Source organism: Gymnoscopelus braueri, assembly GCF_963280865.1.
Source record: "Gymnoscopelus braueri genome assembly, chromosome: 13".
Classification (NCBI taxonomy): Eukaryota; Metazoa; Chordata; class Actinopteri; order Myctophiformes; family Myctophidae; genus Gymnoscopelus; species Gymnoscopelus braueri.
Window position 1 is genome coordinate 13,374,575 of NC_137615.1, and position 21,802 is coordinate 13,396,376.

The following is a 21,802-nucleotide window of genomic DNA, read 5'->3' on the forward strand; positions in this document are numbered from 1 at the left end:
GAGAAAGAAAATGCATTTTAGGGGTTACTCCAGACTTATTTGGTATAAAAAAAACGAAAAAGAAAAATGGTATGACTTCAATAGCAAATAAAGACATTTGCTGATGAAGAAAGTGAAACAGTACATTTGGACACATTCTTTCAACTAAATCAGGTTTCATGTGGTTCTCAAAGTGGGGTCTGGGGACCTCCAGGGGTCCTTGAGGGAGTTCAAGGGGGTCCCCAGCAAAATTAGTCAATATAACATCAAGATCAGTTTAACCAAATTAAACCCTATACATCAAGAAAATGTTTGAACAATTTGGAATATTTTTTGAAACATTTTAACATCACAAATCTTGTATTGGGGGTCCTTGGCACCAAATATTTTCAGATTTGGGGTCCCGGTTGACACAGCAAAAAGTTTGAGAACCATTGGGCTACATCATTGGTTCTCAAAGTGGGGTCCGGGGACTCCCAGTGGTCCTTGGGGGGGTAGGGGGTCCCCATTTACCCCCTGGTATTTATATTTGCAAAAATACCCCCAACATTTAGCAAATATTTGAATAAATATATTTTTAAAAGTGAACATTTTTAACTCAAATCTTTGCTCCTGGGGGTCCCTGGCAGGCTGGCACAACATATTTTCAGGTGGGGGTCCTTGGCACGAAAAAGTTTGAGAACCGTTGGGCTAGATTAGATAACATAACAGTGGTGAACGTGCTGCTTTTGTTGTTCGTTGACGCCCACTATGATTCTCTTCTGACAAAACGAAACTTTATTCTCCATGACTGAGTGCGACCGAGAGTCATTCTGACTTCATCACAGTCGTCTGTAGGAGCGTTCCTTCCTTCCAGCTTCATGTCAGTGACAGACAGGATTATTTATGATCCCATTCTGAAGGAAAGACCCCATGGTTCGGCGTTACTTTGTACAGGTAGGAAGCATAGCATATGCCATGGTGTGAACGTACATTGTGTGATTGAACGATAGCGGTGGCACGCTGTTTGGAGCTTGTTGTGACGGAGGACGATTGCATGAAATAGGGCCTCGCGAATGACTGTTTGTTATCGACGACATACAAAGTCGACGACAACAGTCATCTTTCTGTTTATCACTGATGATGATGATGATGATGGTGGTGATGATGATTTCATCTCTTGACTGCAGAGGTAGCTTTATAGCTCAAACATATTGGAGCTATAGTAGCTAAACGGTGACCGAGCGATTTTACTGTAGGTTATAGGTTATCAGGGACTTCTGGACTGTCACATGATGATATCAAGTATGAAGCCCAAAAAGCATGCTTTTTAATCTACTGTAGTGTGGATTGCATTAATATGACTACAGTTATCGTTGCCAGATTTTGCGAGAGAAATAAGCAACCAGGTCTCAGCCCATAAGAAAGCAACTATGGCCACATGAGCACTTGATTTTTTTAAACCTATACATTGGCTCTTAAAATGTAACCGATCTACAAGCTCACAACGCGTCGCGGCGCGTTGTGAGCGTGTAGATCTGCTATTTTCAAAAGAAGCTAGGAAACATTTTGACTGGTATCGGGTCCCTGGCAGAAAATATTTTCAGTCTGTAGACACATACATATTAATTTTGGAGGTCCTTGACATGAAAATGTGACCATTTAAACAACATTAGGAAACAAGCCCAAATAAGCAACTACACTTAAGAAACAAGCCCCAAAAAACCGCAGCCACTAATATTTACAAGCAACTTTACAGAAAAACAAGCCCAAAGTCGCTTTATAATAAGCGGACATGGCAACACTGACTCCAGCGCGCAAACAAGGAAGTGGACTTCAGCATCATGTTCCTAATGCATGTGATTGGCTGAAAGACTGAAGCGTTCGCTTCTTATTGGATGCTGAGGATGTATGTGGGAGGTGTGTCTGTCCGCTTGTCAAAAAGAACTAGACCCGGGATCAGTTTGCTTTGTTGTGTGAAGATCCGGTCTGGAGCGGATACGGAAATGTGTCTGTTTGCTTACATGTGCGTGGTGAGATTGTCCGGATGCAGTAGGTGGGCTTTAGACTGGATCTGGGGACAGGACAGTAAATGGAAGCCAGGCTTTCCACAGGCACTACGCCGAAAAGCCCTGTTTATGGGATGTAAAAAAAAAACTGCGATGTAAAGGAACTAAGTACATTTACTCAAGTACTGTACTTGAGTACAATTTTGAGGAATATTTTTTACTTTACTGGAGTATTTCCAGTTTTCAGTACTTTTACTTCTACTCCACTACATCTCAGAGGCAAATATTGTACTTTTGCTCCACTCAAATTATTTGAAAACTTTAGTTTGTTACTTTGTAGATTTTTATTATTACAAAACATACATTAACAACTTCAACACTATACATTTTGGCATTTGAAAATAGCCGATCTACAAGCTCACAATGCGCATTGTGAGCTTGTAGATCTGCTATTTTCTAAAGGTTTTTATACATTTGAAAACTTGTGAAATGGGACATTCTGCATAATGAGTACTTTCTACTTTTGGGACTTAAAGTACAGTTTGATACCAATACATTGCAGTATTGATACTTTTACTTAAGTAAAAAAAAAAGTATACTTTTTCCACCACTGAAAAGAACTGTACCTTTTCAGTTTATTTTTTTTTGTGAACGACACCCTCGCGCTATTGAGTCTTAACTATTCATTTAACCTTGGCATCCCATTATATCATTATAGGCAGAGAAAGAAATTGGTTGAATTTCCAAACGGTTCAGAAAACAGATAGCTTGGGCTTGCCTGTTGGTCGGCTATTTTTGAGATAACCAAGTTATGTGCATTGGTAAAGTCTAGACAATGCTTTGATATCCATTTCAGATTAGTCTCGGTTCAATAGGCAACAGTTAACAACAGCCTACATGCAAAGTCCACGTGAAACAGGCTGTTGTCGGTAGTGGAAGAGACTAAATGCATTCATGACATGAATCGGTCTGATTTAGCAGAAACGAAAGTGAAAATGTTCTTGTGACCTTCCAATCTATACTGACATTATTCTTTCTTATGATGCAGGAGACGGCCATTGAAGCCTGAAGATGAAGTGCCCCAGTTGTGACCACAATATTGTGGAACAGACTGCAAAGTTCTGCAGTCAGTGTGGTCACTGTCTGTCTGCCCAGCCTCTAAACGCCACACCTGGTTAGTACAACTACAAAACCGGTTTAACTCATTCAGTGGTGTCGTGGAGGCCACACAGGGTAGGACGGTCGTGTGGCAAGTAATTTTTTCACGCGCAAGGTACGGCACGGTACAGTGCACGCGCGTACACACACGTGCACCCCCCCCTCCGTAGATTCACGAGCCAAGTACCCAAATGGCTACTTTGCATAACAGGTTTACAAGTGAGTGTGAAAATGTTTCCTCACACCTCGCATCTATAGGCTACACGGTAACAACACAGCATGTTGGCTTCAGTAGGGCTGCTGCCAGTATCCTATCTGCATCTGCACGCAACAATGCCTCAGCCACCGTCAAAGAAGAGAAAGATACTCGTTCAAAGCAAACTTTTAGTTTCAGCCCTATAATTCATGGCATTCCTTGAATTTGTATTAGTTTAAAAAGACTAAAACTAAGCTAAAAAACATTTCCTATACAAACATGTTTCCTAATTTAAGGTAAAATAATATGCGCGCGGTGTGCTCGTGCCGTCATTAAAATACCGTCCTGCCAGTAAAAAAATCACCACGACACCGCTGAACCCATTTAAGAACGGAGGCAGATTCTAAAAATGGCGTCTATATCAGTAGTTCCCACACTTTTCAAAAATAGCAGACGTACAAGCTCGCAGCGAGGCACGAAGTGAGGCGCTGCGAGCTTGTATATCTGCTATTTTTGAATAGCCAGCACACAAATCTAAAATAACATAGATGCTTTCCCGGTTTAATGGGTTAATTTTTATCACCCCCCCTCTTTATGGATTGGCTTAAGCACACACACACTAGGGCATTCACAACTAATCGACTCATTTGACCAAGTACTAGTCGACTAGTCGAAATTTACATTAAAAAACAATTTAAAAAAAAAGGGGGGGGGGGCATTGTTTTAATGCCATCCTACTACTATATTACTATTATTATTATCCTCCTGCCCTTATTTTTATGGCGTTTTAAGGGAAGCGCTTCTGGCACAGCAGCACATTACCACAGCAGCGTCTCCAAGGATCCCATTGCCCAATAATAGGCTTTTATTGGGCATACTTTTGACCCCCTTTTGATAAAAAATTAAGTCAGGAGGATAATAATAATAGTAAGATGGGCCATTACTATGGCATTAAAACAAATTACAAAAAAAAAACTACTTTTTTTTCCCCCAACTATTCGACTAGTACCAACAGAGTCGACTAGTGGTTATACTAGTCGACTAGTCGACTAGTTGGTGAAAGCCCTAACACACACACACACACACACACACACACACACACAGGAACACACACAGGAACACAAGGAATTTAAAGAAGCATTATCATCCGTCACATACAGTATGGCCTGAGAAGTTTAAAACTGGAAGTTCAGGTTGGTCTGTCAAATATTGTTCTCAACTTTCCCGGTTTAATGGGTTAATTTTTATCACCCCCCCTCTTTATGGATTGGCTTAAGCACACACACACACACACATACATACATACACACACACACACACACACACACACACACACACACACACACACACACACACACACACACACACACACACACACACACACACACACACACACACACACACACACACACACACACACACACACACACACACACACACACACACACACACATACATACACAGGAACACAAGGAATTTAAAGAAGCATTACAAAACTAAACTAAAAAAGCAGATTAAAACATACATTTGTATATGGTTCATATAGTTACTCAATTACATTTAAAAACATATATATTTCCAATTGTTCTCCTAATCCAGATGCAGGAAGCGTGCCTGTTTCCAAATCTTCAGAACCAGATTTGGTTGGAACTGAAAATCCAGAATCGCTGAATTCCCCCGCTGAATTGTCTGTGGACAATCGATCCCCTAAACGACGTTTAGGGGACGAGAATGATATCTTACCCAACCCCAAGAAAAAGGTTTGTGTAAAGTGTCATCTCTAGGGCCAGAGTGTTGGTGCAGGATTGCTGAGTATTCTGCATCATTTAATTGATTCCCACAAATGTAGTACTTATAATGCGGGAGATAGTGTGAAATTTTAATTTTAATTTATGTTTTCATTAAAGGTGCTTTAAGTGATATTGTTTTGTTAAAATAAGTGTTAAATATCTCTTTATTCCAATAGTATTCATTGCTATAGAGTGTTTGTTCAGTAACAGGGGGTCTCACTGTCTCTCTAGCTCACAAAATACATTTTCAGATTGTTATACCAATTGATTGGTATTGGTATTAGTGCACCAATACAAGATAAACAACTGAAATTGGAAGTGATGAAACAAACAAATAGCAGACAAAAGTTGACCTGGAACACTGTACATTTTAAGCTGATAAATGGGTTCTCTGTCCTGACTGGATGAAATTGGTGACTCATTTGAAAACGTATTTTCAGTTTACTAAAGAGCTCGAGGGACGGGGGAACCCCCTGTTACTGAACAAACACAATAATAACAATGATTATCAGAATGTAAAACTTTTAACGTTTTAACAAAAACATAGGTTGTAACCAAAACATATCACTTAAACTTACAGCTCCTTGAATGTGATATGTACACAGATAAAGGCAGCTTCTACAGCATAGTTCAGACATTCCCTTAAGTTGGAGCAGAGGGACAAAAATGCAGTCTGAAACGTACATTACAAGACCTTTAGTTAAGCTCACAAGCAGAATCACCCCAAACTGTAAGGGAGCCATATTTCAAACTGTAAGCATATTCCAAACTGTAAGTAAAGGCATATTCAACCCTTTGTGAAAATGGGGAAAGTGTTCTGTAGTTTACCAGTAGAAAATATTTCAGCACCGATGGTAACACCAGGTTACACATAAAAAATAAACAGCACTTATTAATCACATTAAATTGATGTTGTGACTTGGTCTTCACAGAGAAAAAAAAAGAAGAAGTCTAAAAAGAAGAAAGATGGCCCGATGTCTTTGGATCCGGAAAATGTGACCTCTGAGCTGTCCAACATCTCCCTGGCAGACAGCGGGGTGAAGAAGACGGAGGATGCGGGAGAGTCCTCTGAGAGTGACTGCTCATCCAATGCATTGGATGAAATGGCAGACTTACCCCATGATGGTGGTTCTTCACTTGAAAGCCAGCCTAGATCTTTAGTAGCTCCAAGTCCTGGCAGACCTCCTGAGGGCACGCGCTGTGAAAAAAGTTTCATCTCACCAGAACCCAGTGCACTGTGCAGTCACAATGCTGCAGTTCAGAGTAGCAAGCCAGTGGGAGAGAACAATGACAAAATATCAACGCAGGGGACAAAGGTCGCTAACCAGAAAGGTCAAAAGACTGAATCTAAAAGTTCAAAGACCAAGAAAGACATCACCAACACCAAACTGGACCAGAATGCCACTGTGGATCAAAAGGCTAATCAGGCCGGGCTGGCAAAGCAGAAAGACAAGACCAAGGCACCAGGTCAACAACTGAAGCAGACATCTGCTGTTGAGCCAGGGATGGTATCTGGCTCTCCAGATGCTTCAAAGGTAATATGAAGATTTGCAATCGGAACCTTTGTATTTAAAAAAAAAAAAATAAGTGGGAAATTGTGTGACATTTCTATGCTTGTCAGGATAATTGTGAGGTGCACCCCTAACGTATTTGAATGTAATTTCAACAGGCTGAAAGCAGGGGCTCCAGTGTGGACCCAGAGGTGCAGGTAGAACACATGGAGGTCCAGCAGTCTGCCCATGGGGAAGGAGGTGACTCATCTGCACCGACAACAACCTCTGACAATAACAGAGAAAAGACAGCCAACAATGATGATAACACAGAGTCTGAGGTTCAGGGTGTCCCACCAACAAAAAGGTACAATAATCGCATTCTTACAGTGATATTGTTAAAGGGACACAATTACGCTGTTGCTCTGCATTTCAGTTAATTGTTGAAGGTTATGATACAATCACATGCTGACAATTCTCCCATTCTGTTTGTTTCAACCTTTCTGTGTTCCTATAAGTTTCATGATTTTTTTTAAATGTTCTGAACACAAGATCACTATTTTGCTGTAAACATAATGAACAAGGACAATGTCACGGCCACCGAGGGTAGCAGTTAAAAACTAGTTTAGGCTTCACATTCATGGATTTGACCCTAGTGACATCAATTAGGTACTTTTCAGCACAGCTTCAGGGCTGGTTCAGAGACGCACAGAAGACTGCTCAGTTTCATGGCTGCTAATGGAACCTTTAACACTACAACAAGTTCTGAGATAATGCTGAACCTTGTGATAGCGTCCCTTTAAAAATTCGCATTGAGACCTGTTGCTACCTATACGTTGTTATACCTTTGAATCCGGGAGCCACCTCTGTGTCTCATTAGTTGTTGCTATACATATAGTAACATCATTTTTTATTTATTTTTTTAGTGTTTTTTTAATGTTTAAAAAAAACTGTGGTTAGGTTTTAGAAGGCGTTTTTAGAATCGGCCTACGGTCTTAACACATTCCATGCCGGACGTTAATCTCATAATGTACTCACCAGTGCCAACGTGTTATTGTTGTTTTTTTCACGTCGCCATAGACCTTGTTAAAATCCTTAAGATTGAGCTGTGCACTGTCTGTTTACATCGGAGACTTCTCACTGAATCTACCAGTGAAAACCACGTGTCAAACGGAGCTCCATGGTTGTAGTTAGAGCGGATTACGTTAAACAGTGATATGCGAGGAGAAAAAACTACAGGAAGAGAATTGAGTTTCAGTTTCGTCATTACAACGAGGGCCGACGTGATCGGCAAAACCGGATCCCAAATAATCCTGTTTCCTGTTTTCAAACCGGAACCGGAAATGGATCAAAAAATTCCGAAAGTGCACCTGGGAAAAAATCAACGCGAATCGGCGGTTCGCGTAGATCTACGCGATTGGCACGCTGCGGCTTTAAATAGGTTCGCGTAGATCTACGCGATTGGCATTCAATGTGTTAATGGGTTAAGTCATTTCGACCAGTATTAGTACTTTAATATGATTTTTCTTATACCAAATTTCAGGACAACAAGGGCGAGTAGCAAGCCAGTGGTAGAGAGTGATAAAGAAATATCATCTCCGACATCTAAGCAGACTCCAGCTAACCTCTCAGAGGGCAAAACGAGTACATCTCCACAAGCTTCAGGTAAAGCATGCTGATAAACCAACCAATGTGTGGGTTTGCTTGCGAGCGATTCCGATGTACCGTATTTTTGAGAGTGTACATAGTGTATTGTTGTATTCCTTGAGGTGTGTGTGTGTGTGTGTGTGTGTGGGGGGGGTGCATGTGAGTGTGTGTAGGTTTTTTATTGTGTCAGTTAGGGACTCTCATTTTAAAAAGTAGGCTATATATAGGCTTTTAAATGAATTTAAATGGAATAAATAAAATAGGCCTACATGAAAAATATATAACTTAAATCGATGTTTAGCAAATGGTAGCAGAACTTTCTAATGAAAACATTAAATAAACTGAATGTTATTGTTTAACTGATAATATGAATTGACAATAATCTTATCAGTTAACGGTTAAATGGTTAATCATTAACATCCTTAGTATCTGTGCATTATTGTTTGGTTTAATACTGTATTATTGTATGGTTTAGTAGTAGTATTACATTCATTGCCTACTTAGGCCTACTATTTTTATTATCTACGAAGCACGTAGCCCTGAATTTCCCCTTTGGGGGATTAATAAAGCGCTATCCTATTCATTTCCCATCCTATCCTGTGCCATCCTATCCTATCCTATCCTATCCTATAGGGACAAAGGTCGCTAACCAGAAAGCTCCAAAGACCAAGAAAGACATGACCAACACCAAACTTACTGAACTGGACCAGAATGCCACTGTGGATCAAAAGGCTAATCAGGCCGGGCAGGCAAAGCAGAAAGACAAGACCAAGGCTGTTCAGCCAGGGATGGTTTTTGGCTCTCCAGATGCTTTAAAGGTAATGTGAACATTACATTGTCCCAAAAGTGGGAAAAATCATACTTACTAATTGTGAGGTGTGTTGCTTACTTATTTCATTACGGTTTTTATTCCATTAAAACCGGGAAAGCGTCTGTGTCATTGTAGATATTTAGCGTTGGCTATTCAAAAATAGCAGATTAGCGCCACTTCGTGCCGCACTGAGAGCCACACTGCAAGCTTGTAGATCAGCTATTTTTGAACATATTGGAAAATTCTCGAAGGTGTTTGAAAAAGTTTGAATTGCGAAAAAGTTTGAGAACTACTGTTTTGAAAGGAATTTTCCAGAATCGGCCTCATGTATTAATGGGTTAACGTCAACAGGCTGACAGCAGGGGCTCCAGTGTAAACGCAGAGGTGCAGGTAGAACACATGGAGGTCCAGCAGTCTGCCCATGGGGGAGGAGGTGAAAAGACAGCCAACAATGATAACACAGAGCCCGAGGTCCAGGCTGTCCCACCACCCAAACGGTACAGTCATCAGATTCCTTGACATTGATTAAATAAATAAATGCATTTAGATGATCTTGACCAGTTTTAGAACTCAAATCTAATTAACTTTTCTTTTCCAAATTCCAGAATAACCAGGGCAAACCAGAACAAGCAAATTGCAGCAAGTGATCGACTCACAATCATCTTCCATGCAGTTCTCTCAAAGGATTTCAAATTTGATACAGATGAAGACCGCATTTTTTTAAGGGCAGGATCACGTATTGGAAAATGGGACGAAGATGCAGTTGAGCTCAATGTTTCTAAGTGAGTTCTTCCAAAACCAACATCATATTATGGTCTTAAAACTTCCTGTTACCTGTTCCCATTACTTGTTCTCGTTGAAATTCAGTTTAGTAGACGGTTACTATAGCAGTAGTGCATTGTTTTCATTTTCAAAACATTTGCTATAAAGTTCTATGATGGTTAATGAAGTGATAAAGATAGCAATGCTCTATTTAATGGTAAGTTTTCCATATTCATGCTTAAAAAGCTGCAATCTGTACGTTTTGTGTCTTACCTGGGTCTTGTACCCAGGTCTCCCACGTGGGAGACCAAACATACTGTACCACTCATTCAAGAAGGAATCCCCACTTTGCCATAGAAATATTGGCCGTATGTAGATGTCCTACTGTACCTGGCATCAGGGTCTAACATTTCTTAATGGAAGTGTAGGGAAACTACCTCCAACGACTGCTGATGTGCTAGTTACAGTATATTAACATATATTAGCATACAGATTGGTTAAAATAACATTTTACTCATTAAAATAAGTGCCAGATTGCAGCTTTAATTATGTCAGTGTGGTAGCTGCAATGATTGGCAAATCATTAAAGTCATTAAGTTGATTCATAGCCAACATTCAATTCAATTGTATTTTAGCGACAAATCAGAAGTTGTCTCAGCAGAATCTGAGAACTATTATAGGCGATTTTGGCCCTACTGTGGTAACAGAGTCATTACTTTAAGGTGATCGATAAACAAGGTTAAATAACAAATGAAATGTTTTATATACATTTGTTCTTCTTTTCTGTGTCACACAGGGATCTCGGAGAAGATGGATTTCTAATCGGGGGCAGTGTCATTACAACCAAAGCTGAAGCCATGAGTGTGTCTATACCATACAAGTATGTTGTCTACAAAAACAAAAAGACCAAATATGAGTATGAGTACATATACAAGCTGGATTCCTCACAGATCACCAACAGGTGTTTGTTTGTGAAGCCCCATCTCCTCACCACGGAAGGTGAGGTCACAACGCTTCACTTTATTTATTATTATCTCTATGTTTATATGGAGAAAACATCAAATGTACATTTGATTTACATGTGTATCTTTTGTGAAAGGGGAGTGGCATCAGTATGACGACATGATCTGCGCCGAGCCATCGAAGAACATGCTAAAGCGGCTAAAGGACACTTTCTGGCCTGAACAGAGGAAGAGCATAGTCCAAGGCAGAGACTGTGCCGGGAGAGCCATGCTGGCAACTATATTTGATCTCCTCAGGACTTGGACTGATGTCAATCTGAAGAGCTTCCAGATCCAGCTGGATCAGTTCTTTCAGATTTATGCGAACCCCTTTGTGTACGAGGACACTCAGAAGAAATGGTGCCTAGACTATGGCGAGGATGAAGTAATTAAATAACTTTCATACAGTTGTGTTGTAGGTAGGGCTGGGCAGTATATGTATATTTTATTGATATTGATATTGTGATATGAGACTACATGTCTTGGATTTTGGATATCATGATAAGACACACAAGTATTGTGTTTTTCCTGGTTTTAATCACTTAAGCCCTATGTTATACTTTAAAATAAATGTACAAAAATAGCTGATCTACAAGTTCACCACACGCCACATCACGTTTTGACGCTAATTGCGATATTATCGTTACAATATCTATATTGAGGTATTTGGAATTTTTTTTTATTTTTGCCCATATTGCCCAGTCCTACGACTAGAGTAGAGTTGTAGCCTGAAAACACCTTGGTATTACCCTAACCCTGGTATATCTGTGTTATTCCCCCTGTGCTTTGATTTCCTAGGTCAGGATGTTGATCAAGGACTTCATGCTGGAATGCGTGACTCCTCAGGTGCTGAAGATGGACGGAGAAGGGAAGAGCCATTTCATCCAGGATCCCTTGAAAGCAGCTGTGATCATGCTATATGTGTGGAAAAAATATGCACTCAAACTACACGTCAGCGAGCTCAATCGACTCTGCAATGCCCTGTGCCTGCCAAATCTGGCCAAAGATGACTTCCTGGTGTTTTGGACCGATTTTTCAAATGCCATCTCTAGTCTCAAAAAGTATGTTCTTTTGTAGCTTCTCCAACTTCCTTCCTATTGTTAACAGAGAGTGATACAATTAAAGGATTACAATTGTGCGTGCGCAGTTTGTCAACCAAGCCTCTAGATTGTGGGCTAATAAACATGAACATTTATTGCACTGAAACTAGAGGCCATAGCCTAATAAATGGAATTTCAATTTCCTATTTTATTATTATAGTAAAATCTATTTATATTGCTATAGAGCACATGTATATAGCATATCATATAAATATATTTAGTGTATATTGTATGTAGTTTCTAGCTATCTCTGCTTACCTTTTTATATTGTTTCTTATCTTTATGTTTTGATTCAATAGTTGTTAATTGTAATTGCACTGATTCTACTTTGATTTGATGCATCTAGTCTTCCAGAAACATTGATGACGTTGTTAAGAATTGTGAAAGCAGATGGAATGCCACGGTGGATTTTGGTCATTCCACTTCTCCACGTCCTGAAAGGCACAAAGCCTTTCCAACCATTATCAAAGTCGGCTAACCCCACGTATGACCCATCTTGGTCTGGATTGCAAGGCCTTAAAGTGGATAACGCACTATCAATGAACAGCCAGGATAAGAAGTAAGCACTTCATTGCAACATTCAGCAACTACGCTAACCAAAATATTTCCCAACTAATTTATGCTGCTGTATTGATTTAAAAGAATAATCAACCATGGTTTTTGTAAATAAGCTGAGCTGTAGCCCACTGTGTGTAACTTCTATGACTCCATTCTTTCCGTGGTACAAGATGTTTTCTGTTACATCATAAAGTATGTCTGCTTATGGTCTACTAAATTCTCAGGGCAATGTTGAAACTGATGAAAAGCAACAGCCATTTGGTGGAGGTGGACAAACTGACAGTCCGGTCCTGGATGAGTCTGATGTCGATTGAAGATCTGGTGGAATGTAGCGACATCCTTAAGACTGAGCTCTTGGACATGCTTCACATCTTCAGTATGAAGTCCCCACAGGATATCAGCTACAGCTCTGCGCAGGTGAAGCTACACCACCAGTTAAACACAATACGGTTTCTAGGTTATCATTAGAATAATTGAAATTGAGTGTACTTTGCTTTATATTTTACAGGTTGTTTCTGAAGTTATCTCACACATCCAAGGGAACCTTATTGAGCAAAAATACAGGTGATTTATTTTCTTGGCGCATATAACATGATAAACTTGATCGAGTGGTCAATGCTTTAATCATCCACTTGTTTCTGTTTGTTATGATAGTTCGTTCAGCGTGGTTTATGGAAGAGAGTGTTTGGAGACGGCAGTGAAACTGCTAGAGAAGATCTGTAAAGCAGTCAGACCTGCAAGGTTTACCAAGAGCTTCACAGAAATCCCTGTTGCATGCATGTGTCTGGTTGTCAAGGTCTCAGACTTTGCTGAAGCTTGCGAGCCACAGGTATGTGAAATGAAAGACATTAATTATGTTGTTTACTTTTCTCAGATAAGTTTAGCTTTGTTAATTCTGTTAATGCTTATTCTGGTTATTTTAGGATGTTGGAAAGGACCAGGAACGTACAAAATACTCTGAGCTGTTGATGTCCCAGGCGATGATGACAATGAGAGGATGGATCAGTCAATCCTTCAGGGAGAGGCTGCTAAACAGGGGTGTGTCTTCCTTGTACATGCAAGCTAATATCACCCCAGAAGAGACTGAAGTGAGTTGTGTCGAATGCACTTAAATTTGTTGATTAAAAGAAATGCATAATATTGTGACCGGTGCCTAAAAACCATGCCATCAATATGGATAATCTTAGAAACGGACTCGCAAGGGTCCATTATAAATAAAGACTTGTGATTTTTCTGTGTGGTGTCTTCTGTTGGTCTTGTTTCTTAGATGTGGAACAACACAATCTCTCTCCAATTCAGTAATGCAGATTTCACAGAGCAATGGAGAAAAACATTCACAATGGATTTTGAGGGCAAGCTTAAAAAGGTTTGTGATATAGATACATTTAATTTGGTCTGAACAAATTGTATTTTCTTGTATTTTAATGTTTTTATTTGTATTTAATTAATATTTTTTTTAGGAAACTGTGTTGGATCAAATTGAATTCTACTGCGCAAAAATTGAGGAGCTCATGGAATCCCATCCACATGTTGCCTCTATTGTTGAGAAATGTGCTCTTGAATCTGTCACCGTTTTATGCCAGGTAATATGACTTTTTAATAGAATGAGATTGAGAACGGCAGAGATCATGTTTGTAAACAAAGAAACTAGTGTACAGAAAATGAATGGAGAATCTTTTTTTAAGTGTACATGAGTTATGTGCAGTTGTTTGCTTTTTCCACCTTGGCCGAGTGTTGTTCACACAATCTAAAGTTTACATGATTGGACTGTCCTAGACTAAATTATAGGAATAAAGATAGATTTCTTAACTTCTGTGGTTTACTCGATATATGGTGGCAACGTGTTAGTCCAGTTTTTTCAGTTTTATTTTATGTATTTGAAAGATGCAGTGTGCTCATTCTTATGCAATGTTTTATTTTTATTTTACAGAACAAGTCAGAGGGTAAACTTTTTGAGAGGTTTAAGATAAATTGGAAGTTTGGAACCCTTATTTCAGCCATTATCCAGAAATCATGGCCAAGGGACAGTGGTGGACATTATCAGGATGAAGAGGGTGCCGTCCTCAAGCATCTCCTTTCCTGGACAGCAGCCAAAGACATATTCCAAATGCATGGTATCTACTTAAAGGGATATTTCACTTTCAAACATGTTTGGGATCTACTCAGGCTTTTGTGAGCACCCCAGACAGTTTTTAAGTTGCTTGATTCGGTATTTAGATATTTGATATAAATTTGATCAGACACGCCGCCTTCCTATACCGTTGTAACTTCGAATTCCATTTTAACCATGATAGATCCATCGAAAACACATACTCATACTGCCCTCCTAATACGTGAGGTGGCCGTGTTTGTTCGATTACTTTTTGCATTAATTTTATTTAATTGTTGTATTAAATTTTTTTCCAAAGCTGTGAGCTTGTACAGACATGCAAACTTGTAGCTTTTCAGCTACAATAGCCGTTTTGAATCCAAATAGGGCAGTTGTGTGACACCTGACCCGAAAAAACAACATGTTGTCACCTTTTTCACCTCAGGGCTGTTTGCATGCCTGTTGTAGATTGGCTATTTTTGGCATAGACGTTTGTTGTAGAGGGAAAATAGAAGGGATTTCAATAAAGTGGTTAATATCGAGCAAGACGACTGCCATAGCTACTACTACTGCCGTAGCAATCTTGGAGATTAATCCGTTTTTAACCGTTTCTGTGTTTACAGGTGCAGAGGAGAAACTTATTGAGCAGCTTTCGCAGGACGCCATGGACAGAATTGCTGTAGCGATATCATCTTTTGCTGCCATCACCAATAAGCTGCTCCACGGAAACATCACGATCAGCCTCCTCTCATTAATTTTAGATAGGAGGGATGCCTTCGTAGAACTGCTAAAAATAGGTAATTGAGGCCGCGTGCATGAAAGACAACGAAAGAGATGAATAGTTACGTTTTAAAAAGGACTGTGTTCAGTGTGTTGATACAAAACATATTATTCATTATTTGTATATAAAAAATTTGACTTGACATTTGCAGACTGTCTCTCTGAGAATAAGCAATGCCAGGATAACGCCAAAATGAGAAGGCTGTTGCAGTCGAGACAGGATGAAGTGAAAGCTGTGTACCATGAGAGGGAGCTAGTGGACGTCTTGATAACAATGACTCGCAAGCTTGAGGAACATATAACAGGTACGTGGGTATTTGGGATAGGGACAGGTAAACGGTTTAACCATGTACACAAAAAATATTCACTCTGTTTATGACTGATTAAATGACTATTGAAATAACTTGTATGAATAATTTAAATACTTAGGATCCTGTAGTTGAAATTCATACAAAACGGTGCTATTCAGTATTACATGCATGTTCTGTTCTTAAAAACAACTGAATTTAACACACTAAATAATTAGTTCTAGAAGTGCTTGGTTGTGGGCCGCACACTGCTTTTTTTTAACTACAGCGCTGTGCCAATGTGCGCCACTAGTAATGACTGTTGAAACCTGTTGTATTTATCCAACGTATGCATCAGTATCCAATGTTGCTGGCCACCACAAACATCTATAAATATTAACTTAACTCTCTGTGCCAAGCCACGAGTTATCCCGAGTTTTTTCTGAATGCCCTCAGTGCCAGAACGAGTTATCCCGAGTTTTTTTTTTTTAAAGTATTTTTTTCTTCTCTTTTTTTGGAAAAAGATGTTCAGAACCCAAGATATCATTATCTGAAGATTTGCAGCTCCATCCACTCCTTGTTTAACTTATAACTGAAAAAGGCTGTATCTGTTTAACTTTGAAAAAACAAAAAAAATTGCTGGCACAGTATGAACATATTTTTTTATTTCATTGGCACTGAGAGAGTTAAAAGTAAGCAGGACATTTCGGGGGAAAGACAGCTTTGTAATCTAATCAACTACACCCCAATTAAGTTTCTCTTTCGTAATGGCTTGGTCTTAAAGTAAACGAAAGGCTTTGCTCTGAAACTAGCTGATATAGAGACCACAAAGAAGTGGAGTTTCCTTAAATACAGATGCCTGTTTAACTTTATTTGGACGCTGTTCACCTTGTAGTAGTCCATAGTGAGATGGTTGCCTTCATTCTTTGCATTCAAATACTGATGTCAGTTGTGCTACATATATGAAACATTTGCTGTGTTCAAGGCTAGTGATTGCGATGTTAATTTATATTCAGACATGCAAAAGTGTCACTTTTCAGCTACAGTCACCTTTTTGAACCCAAATAGGGCAATTGTGTGACACCTGACCCGAAAGAAAACAACATGTTGTCACCTTTTTCACCTCGGGGCTGTTTGCATGCCTGTATATAACTATGATGTCACAACATTTAATCAGATAAAACACTCGAGTTAACCAGATAACCGTGATCACTCCAAGTGTACACGTTTACAAAGAAATGGCCAAACGCCCATTCCTAGTTATTGTATCAAATATGTCAGTGTTTTGTTTTGATACAAAATGTTCCAACAGTTAAATAGATTTTATCTGTGTGACAGTTGATGTATGCGACTTGGAACAAAGACAGCAGATCAACGTCGACACCATGACCTTGGACCAGTTCATGGAGGTTCATCCGTTTGACGACATGGCCTCCCCAACGGCCGGTGTGGTCACCTACTTCGATCTCGAGGAAGACATCAGAGAAATGGCTGAGACTCTGCACACCCTCAAAGACAGTTACATATTCAAAGAGTGCTGGGATAAGCAAGCCGCACTCGTCTCCCAGAGAGAAAGGGAAGGCGAGGACCCTGATGAATCCGGGGTTGCTGATATGCAGGCGACACCAGACATGATTCACGATGACGTATTCCAGTCGTGCTACGATGAGTACCAGGTGATCTATAGGGAGCTGAAGAACGGCAACATCATGCTCGGTGAGATCGACATACTCTTCAAAGCATTCAAGGACAAGTACGCAGACCTCGCCCAAGACTTGGCCATCATGTGTCGCCTCGATCAATCCGACAACAAGCGGTGGATCCAGGGAAGGGTCCAACAGATTGAGCAGTATCACGAGCTTCATCTAGCTGTGGAATCGGCCAAAGTCATCATGATGGTGAAGGAGACCCTTTGTCTTCAGGGTGACTTCAGGGTTCTGCAGACTCTGCTTGAAGTTGTAAGTACTGTACTGTTTTCATGTATATTATTACATGTTTTAAATGCATTCCCTGTGCATACAACATAGTATAAAGTTCCATAAAAAAATTAGACACCTGTAATTGGAGATCTGTACATTTCTTTTAGATTCGTTTGTCAAAACGTCAGAAGTTATGCTTGCTCTGGTCCCTAATGAACATAGATAATATGAATCGTATTGTTTTTGTTGTGAGCCGTGCATGTAATATGTATTTCAGAAATATAAGTGTCCACAATAATCTTGGCATCTCCTCCCCAGACTCACGCAGACTTTCAGAGGGAGCACCTCAGTCGGATTGACAATGACTTGATGCAGGCCAAGATGGTCCTGGTGGACATCACCGAGCCTCGCAGACTGTGTTTACACGAGCTGGGACAGAGAAGACAGTTTGTCAACTGGGTGAAGGAGGCCCTTGAAGGTGAAGAATGATCATCAATACCTAATATTAACGCTAATTGTTATTTTAACCCATTAAGACCGGGAACGCATCTGTGCCATTTTAGATTTCTTTGGCTATTCAAAAATAGCAGATATACAAGCTCATAGCGCAGCACCGAGTGCCACACTACGAGCTTGTAGATCTGCTATTTTTGAAAATGTGTGCAAATCTTTGAATATATATATTTTCAAAGCGAACATTTGTAACTCAAATCTTTGCTTCTAGGGGTCCCTGGAACAAAATATTTTGAGATGGGGGTCCGTGGCAAAATAGATATAATTTTGGGGGTCCTTGACATGAAAAAGTTCGAGAACCACTGATATAGAAACATAGGTTTTTTCAAAAAACTGTTAGGATTTAGAAGACATTTTGTAGAATCGGCCTCAGGTGTTAATGGTCATACAGGCTAGTGAACAGTGGGAATACGATGCGTTTCATTTCAGATATCAACGAGTTGAAGGTGTTTGTTGATCTGGCCTCCATCTCTGCTGGAGAGAATGACCTGGATGTGGATCGTGTCGCCTGCTTCCATGACGCTGTACTTGGCTACTCGTCCATTCTTTATGACCTCAAAGCAGACGCTGGTTTTCAGGCCTTAGAGGAGGTACTAAAGAAGCTCTGGAGAGCTTTGGAGAATGACAGCAACCTGCCAAAGAAGCTGGTGAGAATAAATGTTCAATACTAATGATACTTATTTTTCTTAACAGAATAAACTCGTACTGTATATAATTTGTCGTATGTCACATAGCAAACATGTTACATGGCTCGATTTTTTTTCATTGAATGTTCATTCATTTTTGCAGAATATTTGCCTATTATGACCTGCCCAGAATAGGGATGCTAGGTGTAGCTCTGTGGTTCTCAAAGTGGAGTCCATGGACCCTCAGGGTTCATTGAGGGGATTCTAAAGGGCCCCTTACAGGTCTGTAACTCTGAAAGGGTACAAATGTGTACCAAATGCACCCGGGGGTCCATTTGTTTCCACCTCTTACCCTCTCAGAGTTATGGTGACCTTGGAATTAAACATTTTGAGAACCACTGATATGTAGCTAATTATTACCGACTGTCTGGCACCATTGATTGATTGCAATGTTATTTTGTGTTCCAGCGTGACACTGCACGCCATCTGGAATGGCTGAAGACTGTGAAGGACAGCCATGGTTCAGTAGAACTCTCCTCTCTCTCCTTGGCATCGGCCATCAACAACAACGGCATCTACATGATCAGTGCACAGAATGTTAAGAAGGTAAATGTGTTCTTTATTTACCCAGGGTGGTAGCTGAGCACAAGTGCTCACTTTCAGCAACGCCCTGCACACATAGACACACACATTAAAACCTGGGAGCTGACCAGCACAACCACAGTCTTATACTGTTGGTCACTGAGCTGTTGGGGGTTCAGTGTCTTGCTCAAGGGCACATAACTTAACCCATTAAGATCGGATCTGTGTCATTTTAGATTTCATTCAAAAATAGCAGATATACAAGCATTGTGCGGCACCGTGCTATGAGCTTATATAGTATCTGCTATTTTTTTTAATTGTGAAAATTTGTGCAAATCTTTGAATATATATTTAACGACTTTTTTAACTAAAATCTTTGCCTCTCGGGGTCCCAGGAACAAAATATTTTGAGATGGGGGTCCGCGGCCAAATGCATATCATTTTGGGGGTCCTTGACATGAAAAGGTTTTGAACACGCCACTGTACCAATATACGTTTTTTCAGAAAACTGTTAGGATTTGGAAGATATGTTTTTTTAATAAGCCTTACAAAAACTAATAATAATGTGTAACAAAATAATTGATACTTGCATCCCTACTTAAAACAGCATTATTTCTTACAAAATGATCTTTCCGGAAGTAAGTTTAAGACTATGTCTTTGTTTTCATACATTTAGTTGAGTCTTGACACAGCCTTGAAGCTGCAGATTCCAGAGGAACATGATGAAGGTCGGGACATGCGCCGCTATTCTCTGGAGGACGTGCGGGAGCTGCAGAACAAACTCATGCTCATGTCTGGGAAAGGGGAGCAGGGGCAGTGTGAGGTGGACCGCTTTGCAGAGGTAAGTCTCTCTCTCTACACACACACACACACACACACACACACACACACACACACACACACACACACAGTGTATATATAAAGATTTAGTATGCCACACTCATCCCCCACCTACTAGTGCCCACCAACCCAGATGTTTAGTAGTGTAATTTAATATATGTAGTATTCTTAAAATAGACAAATATATTTTTATGGCAAATTTATTTATTATTGATCTCTTAATATTATATATATTCAATTTGACAATTTGCATGTTCATAGATACAATATCATTGTTATTTTACTGTTCAATGACAAAGCTATAGTTTTTCTGTCTTATTATTGTAACATGCATGACATGCATAGTGTTCACAGTTGTGACGGAGACATCTCTTTGCACCCGCTCAGGTTTTTGCCAGTGTTCAACGACTAGCCGAGGCATTCATTGCCCTGTACACAGCTGGGAATCCCCTGTTCAGGCAATGGGAGGCACACATCAAATGCAACTCCAGCAGCACAGACCCCGGCATTGTCATGGATTTCAACCTAGGCTCTGTAGTCAGTGTTATCTTTGTGGACGGCATCGTGGAGGAGCAGCTCCCTGAACTTTGCAAGAAAATGGAGAAGTGCTTCGACTACTGGATGGACTTCGTGAACAAACAGAGGTCGCACCATTACTACCTGAACTACTACACAGCAGAGCAGATTGTATACCTGTGCAGTAAGCTGACACAGCAGAATGCCACTAATTTGGAGGACCAACTTCTCATGATGCTCTCCTTTGTCAAACCAAACTGCTCAGTCGTAGATTTGAGGCAGGTTTGGCATGAACTCCAGTATGAAATCCTCACCAAACCACAAGAGATAAACGAGGACATTGAATATCAGACGTTTCGAGAAGTTCCAGTCATTGCACAGGGAGACCCAGATTTGATGGGAGATTTTGATCCTCTACCAAGTCTTGTGGAACTAGCAAGCGGCTGTCAGAAGTTTGACCTGATATGGAACGCCTACATGAACGACATGAAAAACTTCCTTCCAGATATGCTCGACACTAGAAGCCTGGGAAAGCTGCTGGAAATACTGGCAAGCGTGGAGGATGAGCACGAAGAGGGCCTTTCTGAAGAGAATAGCGACACGTGTGTGAAACGAAAGATGCCTAAAGGTTTGGCCACTGGGAAGCCAAATCTTATAGTCTGTCCTCACGATGAGGTCTTGACCTCGTGCATCTCCATTTACATGAGTAGCGAAGACGAGGTGCTGCCCACATGTGACGAAGTCCTCCTATGCAATCCATCCACGCCTTACGAGCACGTGGAGCTGTTCTTCAGACGCTGTCTCACGGCAGGGTACAGGGGACAGAAGATACACGCTCTACTGTACGGAGATCAGCTGAGTTACGACGTGAGCTCCAAAGTTGAGAGGTTCTTTCGTCGAATGGAAATGCAGAGCAGGAAGGACTACAAACTTGTTATCATCTGCAGCTCGGACAGAGAGCACGCCTACCTTCCCTCTGCCTTCAGCCAGTATAGATTGCACATGGTTCCCCAGGAGCCATTGGTCAGGATCCAGAGGTACCTCCGTCGACACTACACTGTCCCAGCAGATCAAAGCAGCGCTGCATCTGTGTTCAGAGACCGAATGTGTGTGCGAGTGGTGTCATCCAAAAGAGCTGGTGTTGGTGAGTGTATCTAAGTATACTTGGTT

General features: G+C 40.4%; 1 protein-coding gene across 4 annotated transcripts in view; it reads left to right on the forward strand.

Moving 5' to 3' along the window:
- Positions 1-783: 783 nt before the first annotated feature.
- Positions 784-21,802, forward strand: part of LOC308098088 (E3 ubiquitin-protein ligase rnf213-alpha-like) — a 58,123-nt gene continuing 37,104 nt past the window's right edge. For 2 of the 4 annotated variants that reach the window (XM_080446312.1, XM_080446313.1), the window contains exons 1-28: positions 784-915; positions 3,016-3,141; positions 4,921-5,081; positions 6,044-6,646; positions 6,781-6,968; positions 8,145-8,266; positions 8,882-9,066; positions 9,411-9,556; positions 9,665-9,841; positions 10,618-10,820; positions 10,921-11,207; positions 11,621-11,883; positions 12,269-12,481; positions 12,705-12,897; positions 12,989-13,044; positions 13,135-13,309; positions 13,404-13,568; positions 13,748-13,846; positions 13,941-14,063; positions 14,411-14,594; positions 15,193-15,366; positions 15,502-15,654; positions 16,975-17,594; positions 17,874-18,033; positions 18,498-18,715; positions 19,163-19,300; positions 19,953-20,117; positions 20,504-21,776. In XM_080446312.1, the coding sequence (XP_080302438.1) occupies positions 3,039-3,141; positions 4,921-5,081; positions 6,044-6,646; positions 6,781-6,968; positions 8,145-8,266; positions 8,882-9,066; positions 9,411-9,556; positions 9,665-9,841; positions 10,618-10,820; positions 10,921-11,207; positions 11,621-11,883; positions 12,269-12,481; positions 12,705-12,897; positions 12,989-13,044; positions 13,135-13,309; positions 13,404-13,568; positions 13,748-13,846; positions 13,941-14,063; positions 14,411-14,594; positions 15,193-15,366; positions 15,502-15,654; positions 16,975-17,594; positions 17,874-18,033; positions 18,498-18,715; positions 19,163-19,300; positions 19,953-20,117; positions 20,504-21,776 (6,547 nt within the window). In that variant the 5' untranslated portion in view covers positions 784-915; positions 3,016-3,038. Of the gene's footprint in view, positions 916-3,015; positions 3,142-4,920; positions 5,095-6,043; positions 6,647-6,780; positions 6,969-8,144; positions 8,267-8,881; positions 9,067-9,410; positions 9,557-9,664; positions 9,842-10,617; positions 10,821-10,920; positions 11,208-11,620; positions 11,884-12,268; positions 12,482-12,704; positions 12,898-12,988; positions 13,045-13,134; positions 13,310-13,403; positions 13,569-13,747; positions 13,847-13,940; positions 14,064-14,410; positions 14,595-15,192; positions 15,367-15,501; positions 15,655-16,974; positions 17,595-17,873; positions 18,034-18,497; positions 18,716-19,162; positions 19,301-19,952; positions 20,118-20,503; positions 21,777-21,802 lie in introns of those variants that run through there. The other 2 variants (XM_080446314.1, XM_080446315.1) reach the window with 2 other exon arrangements.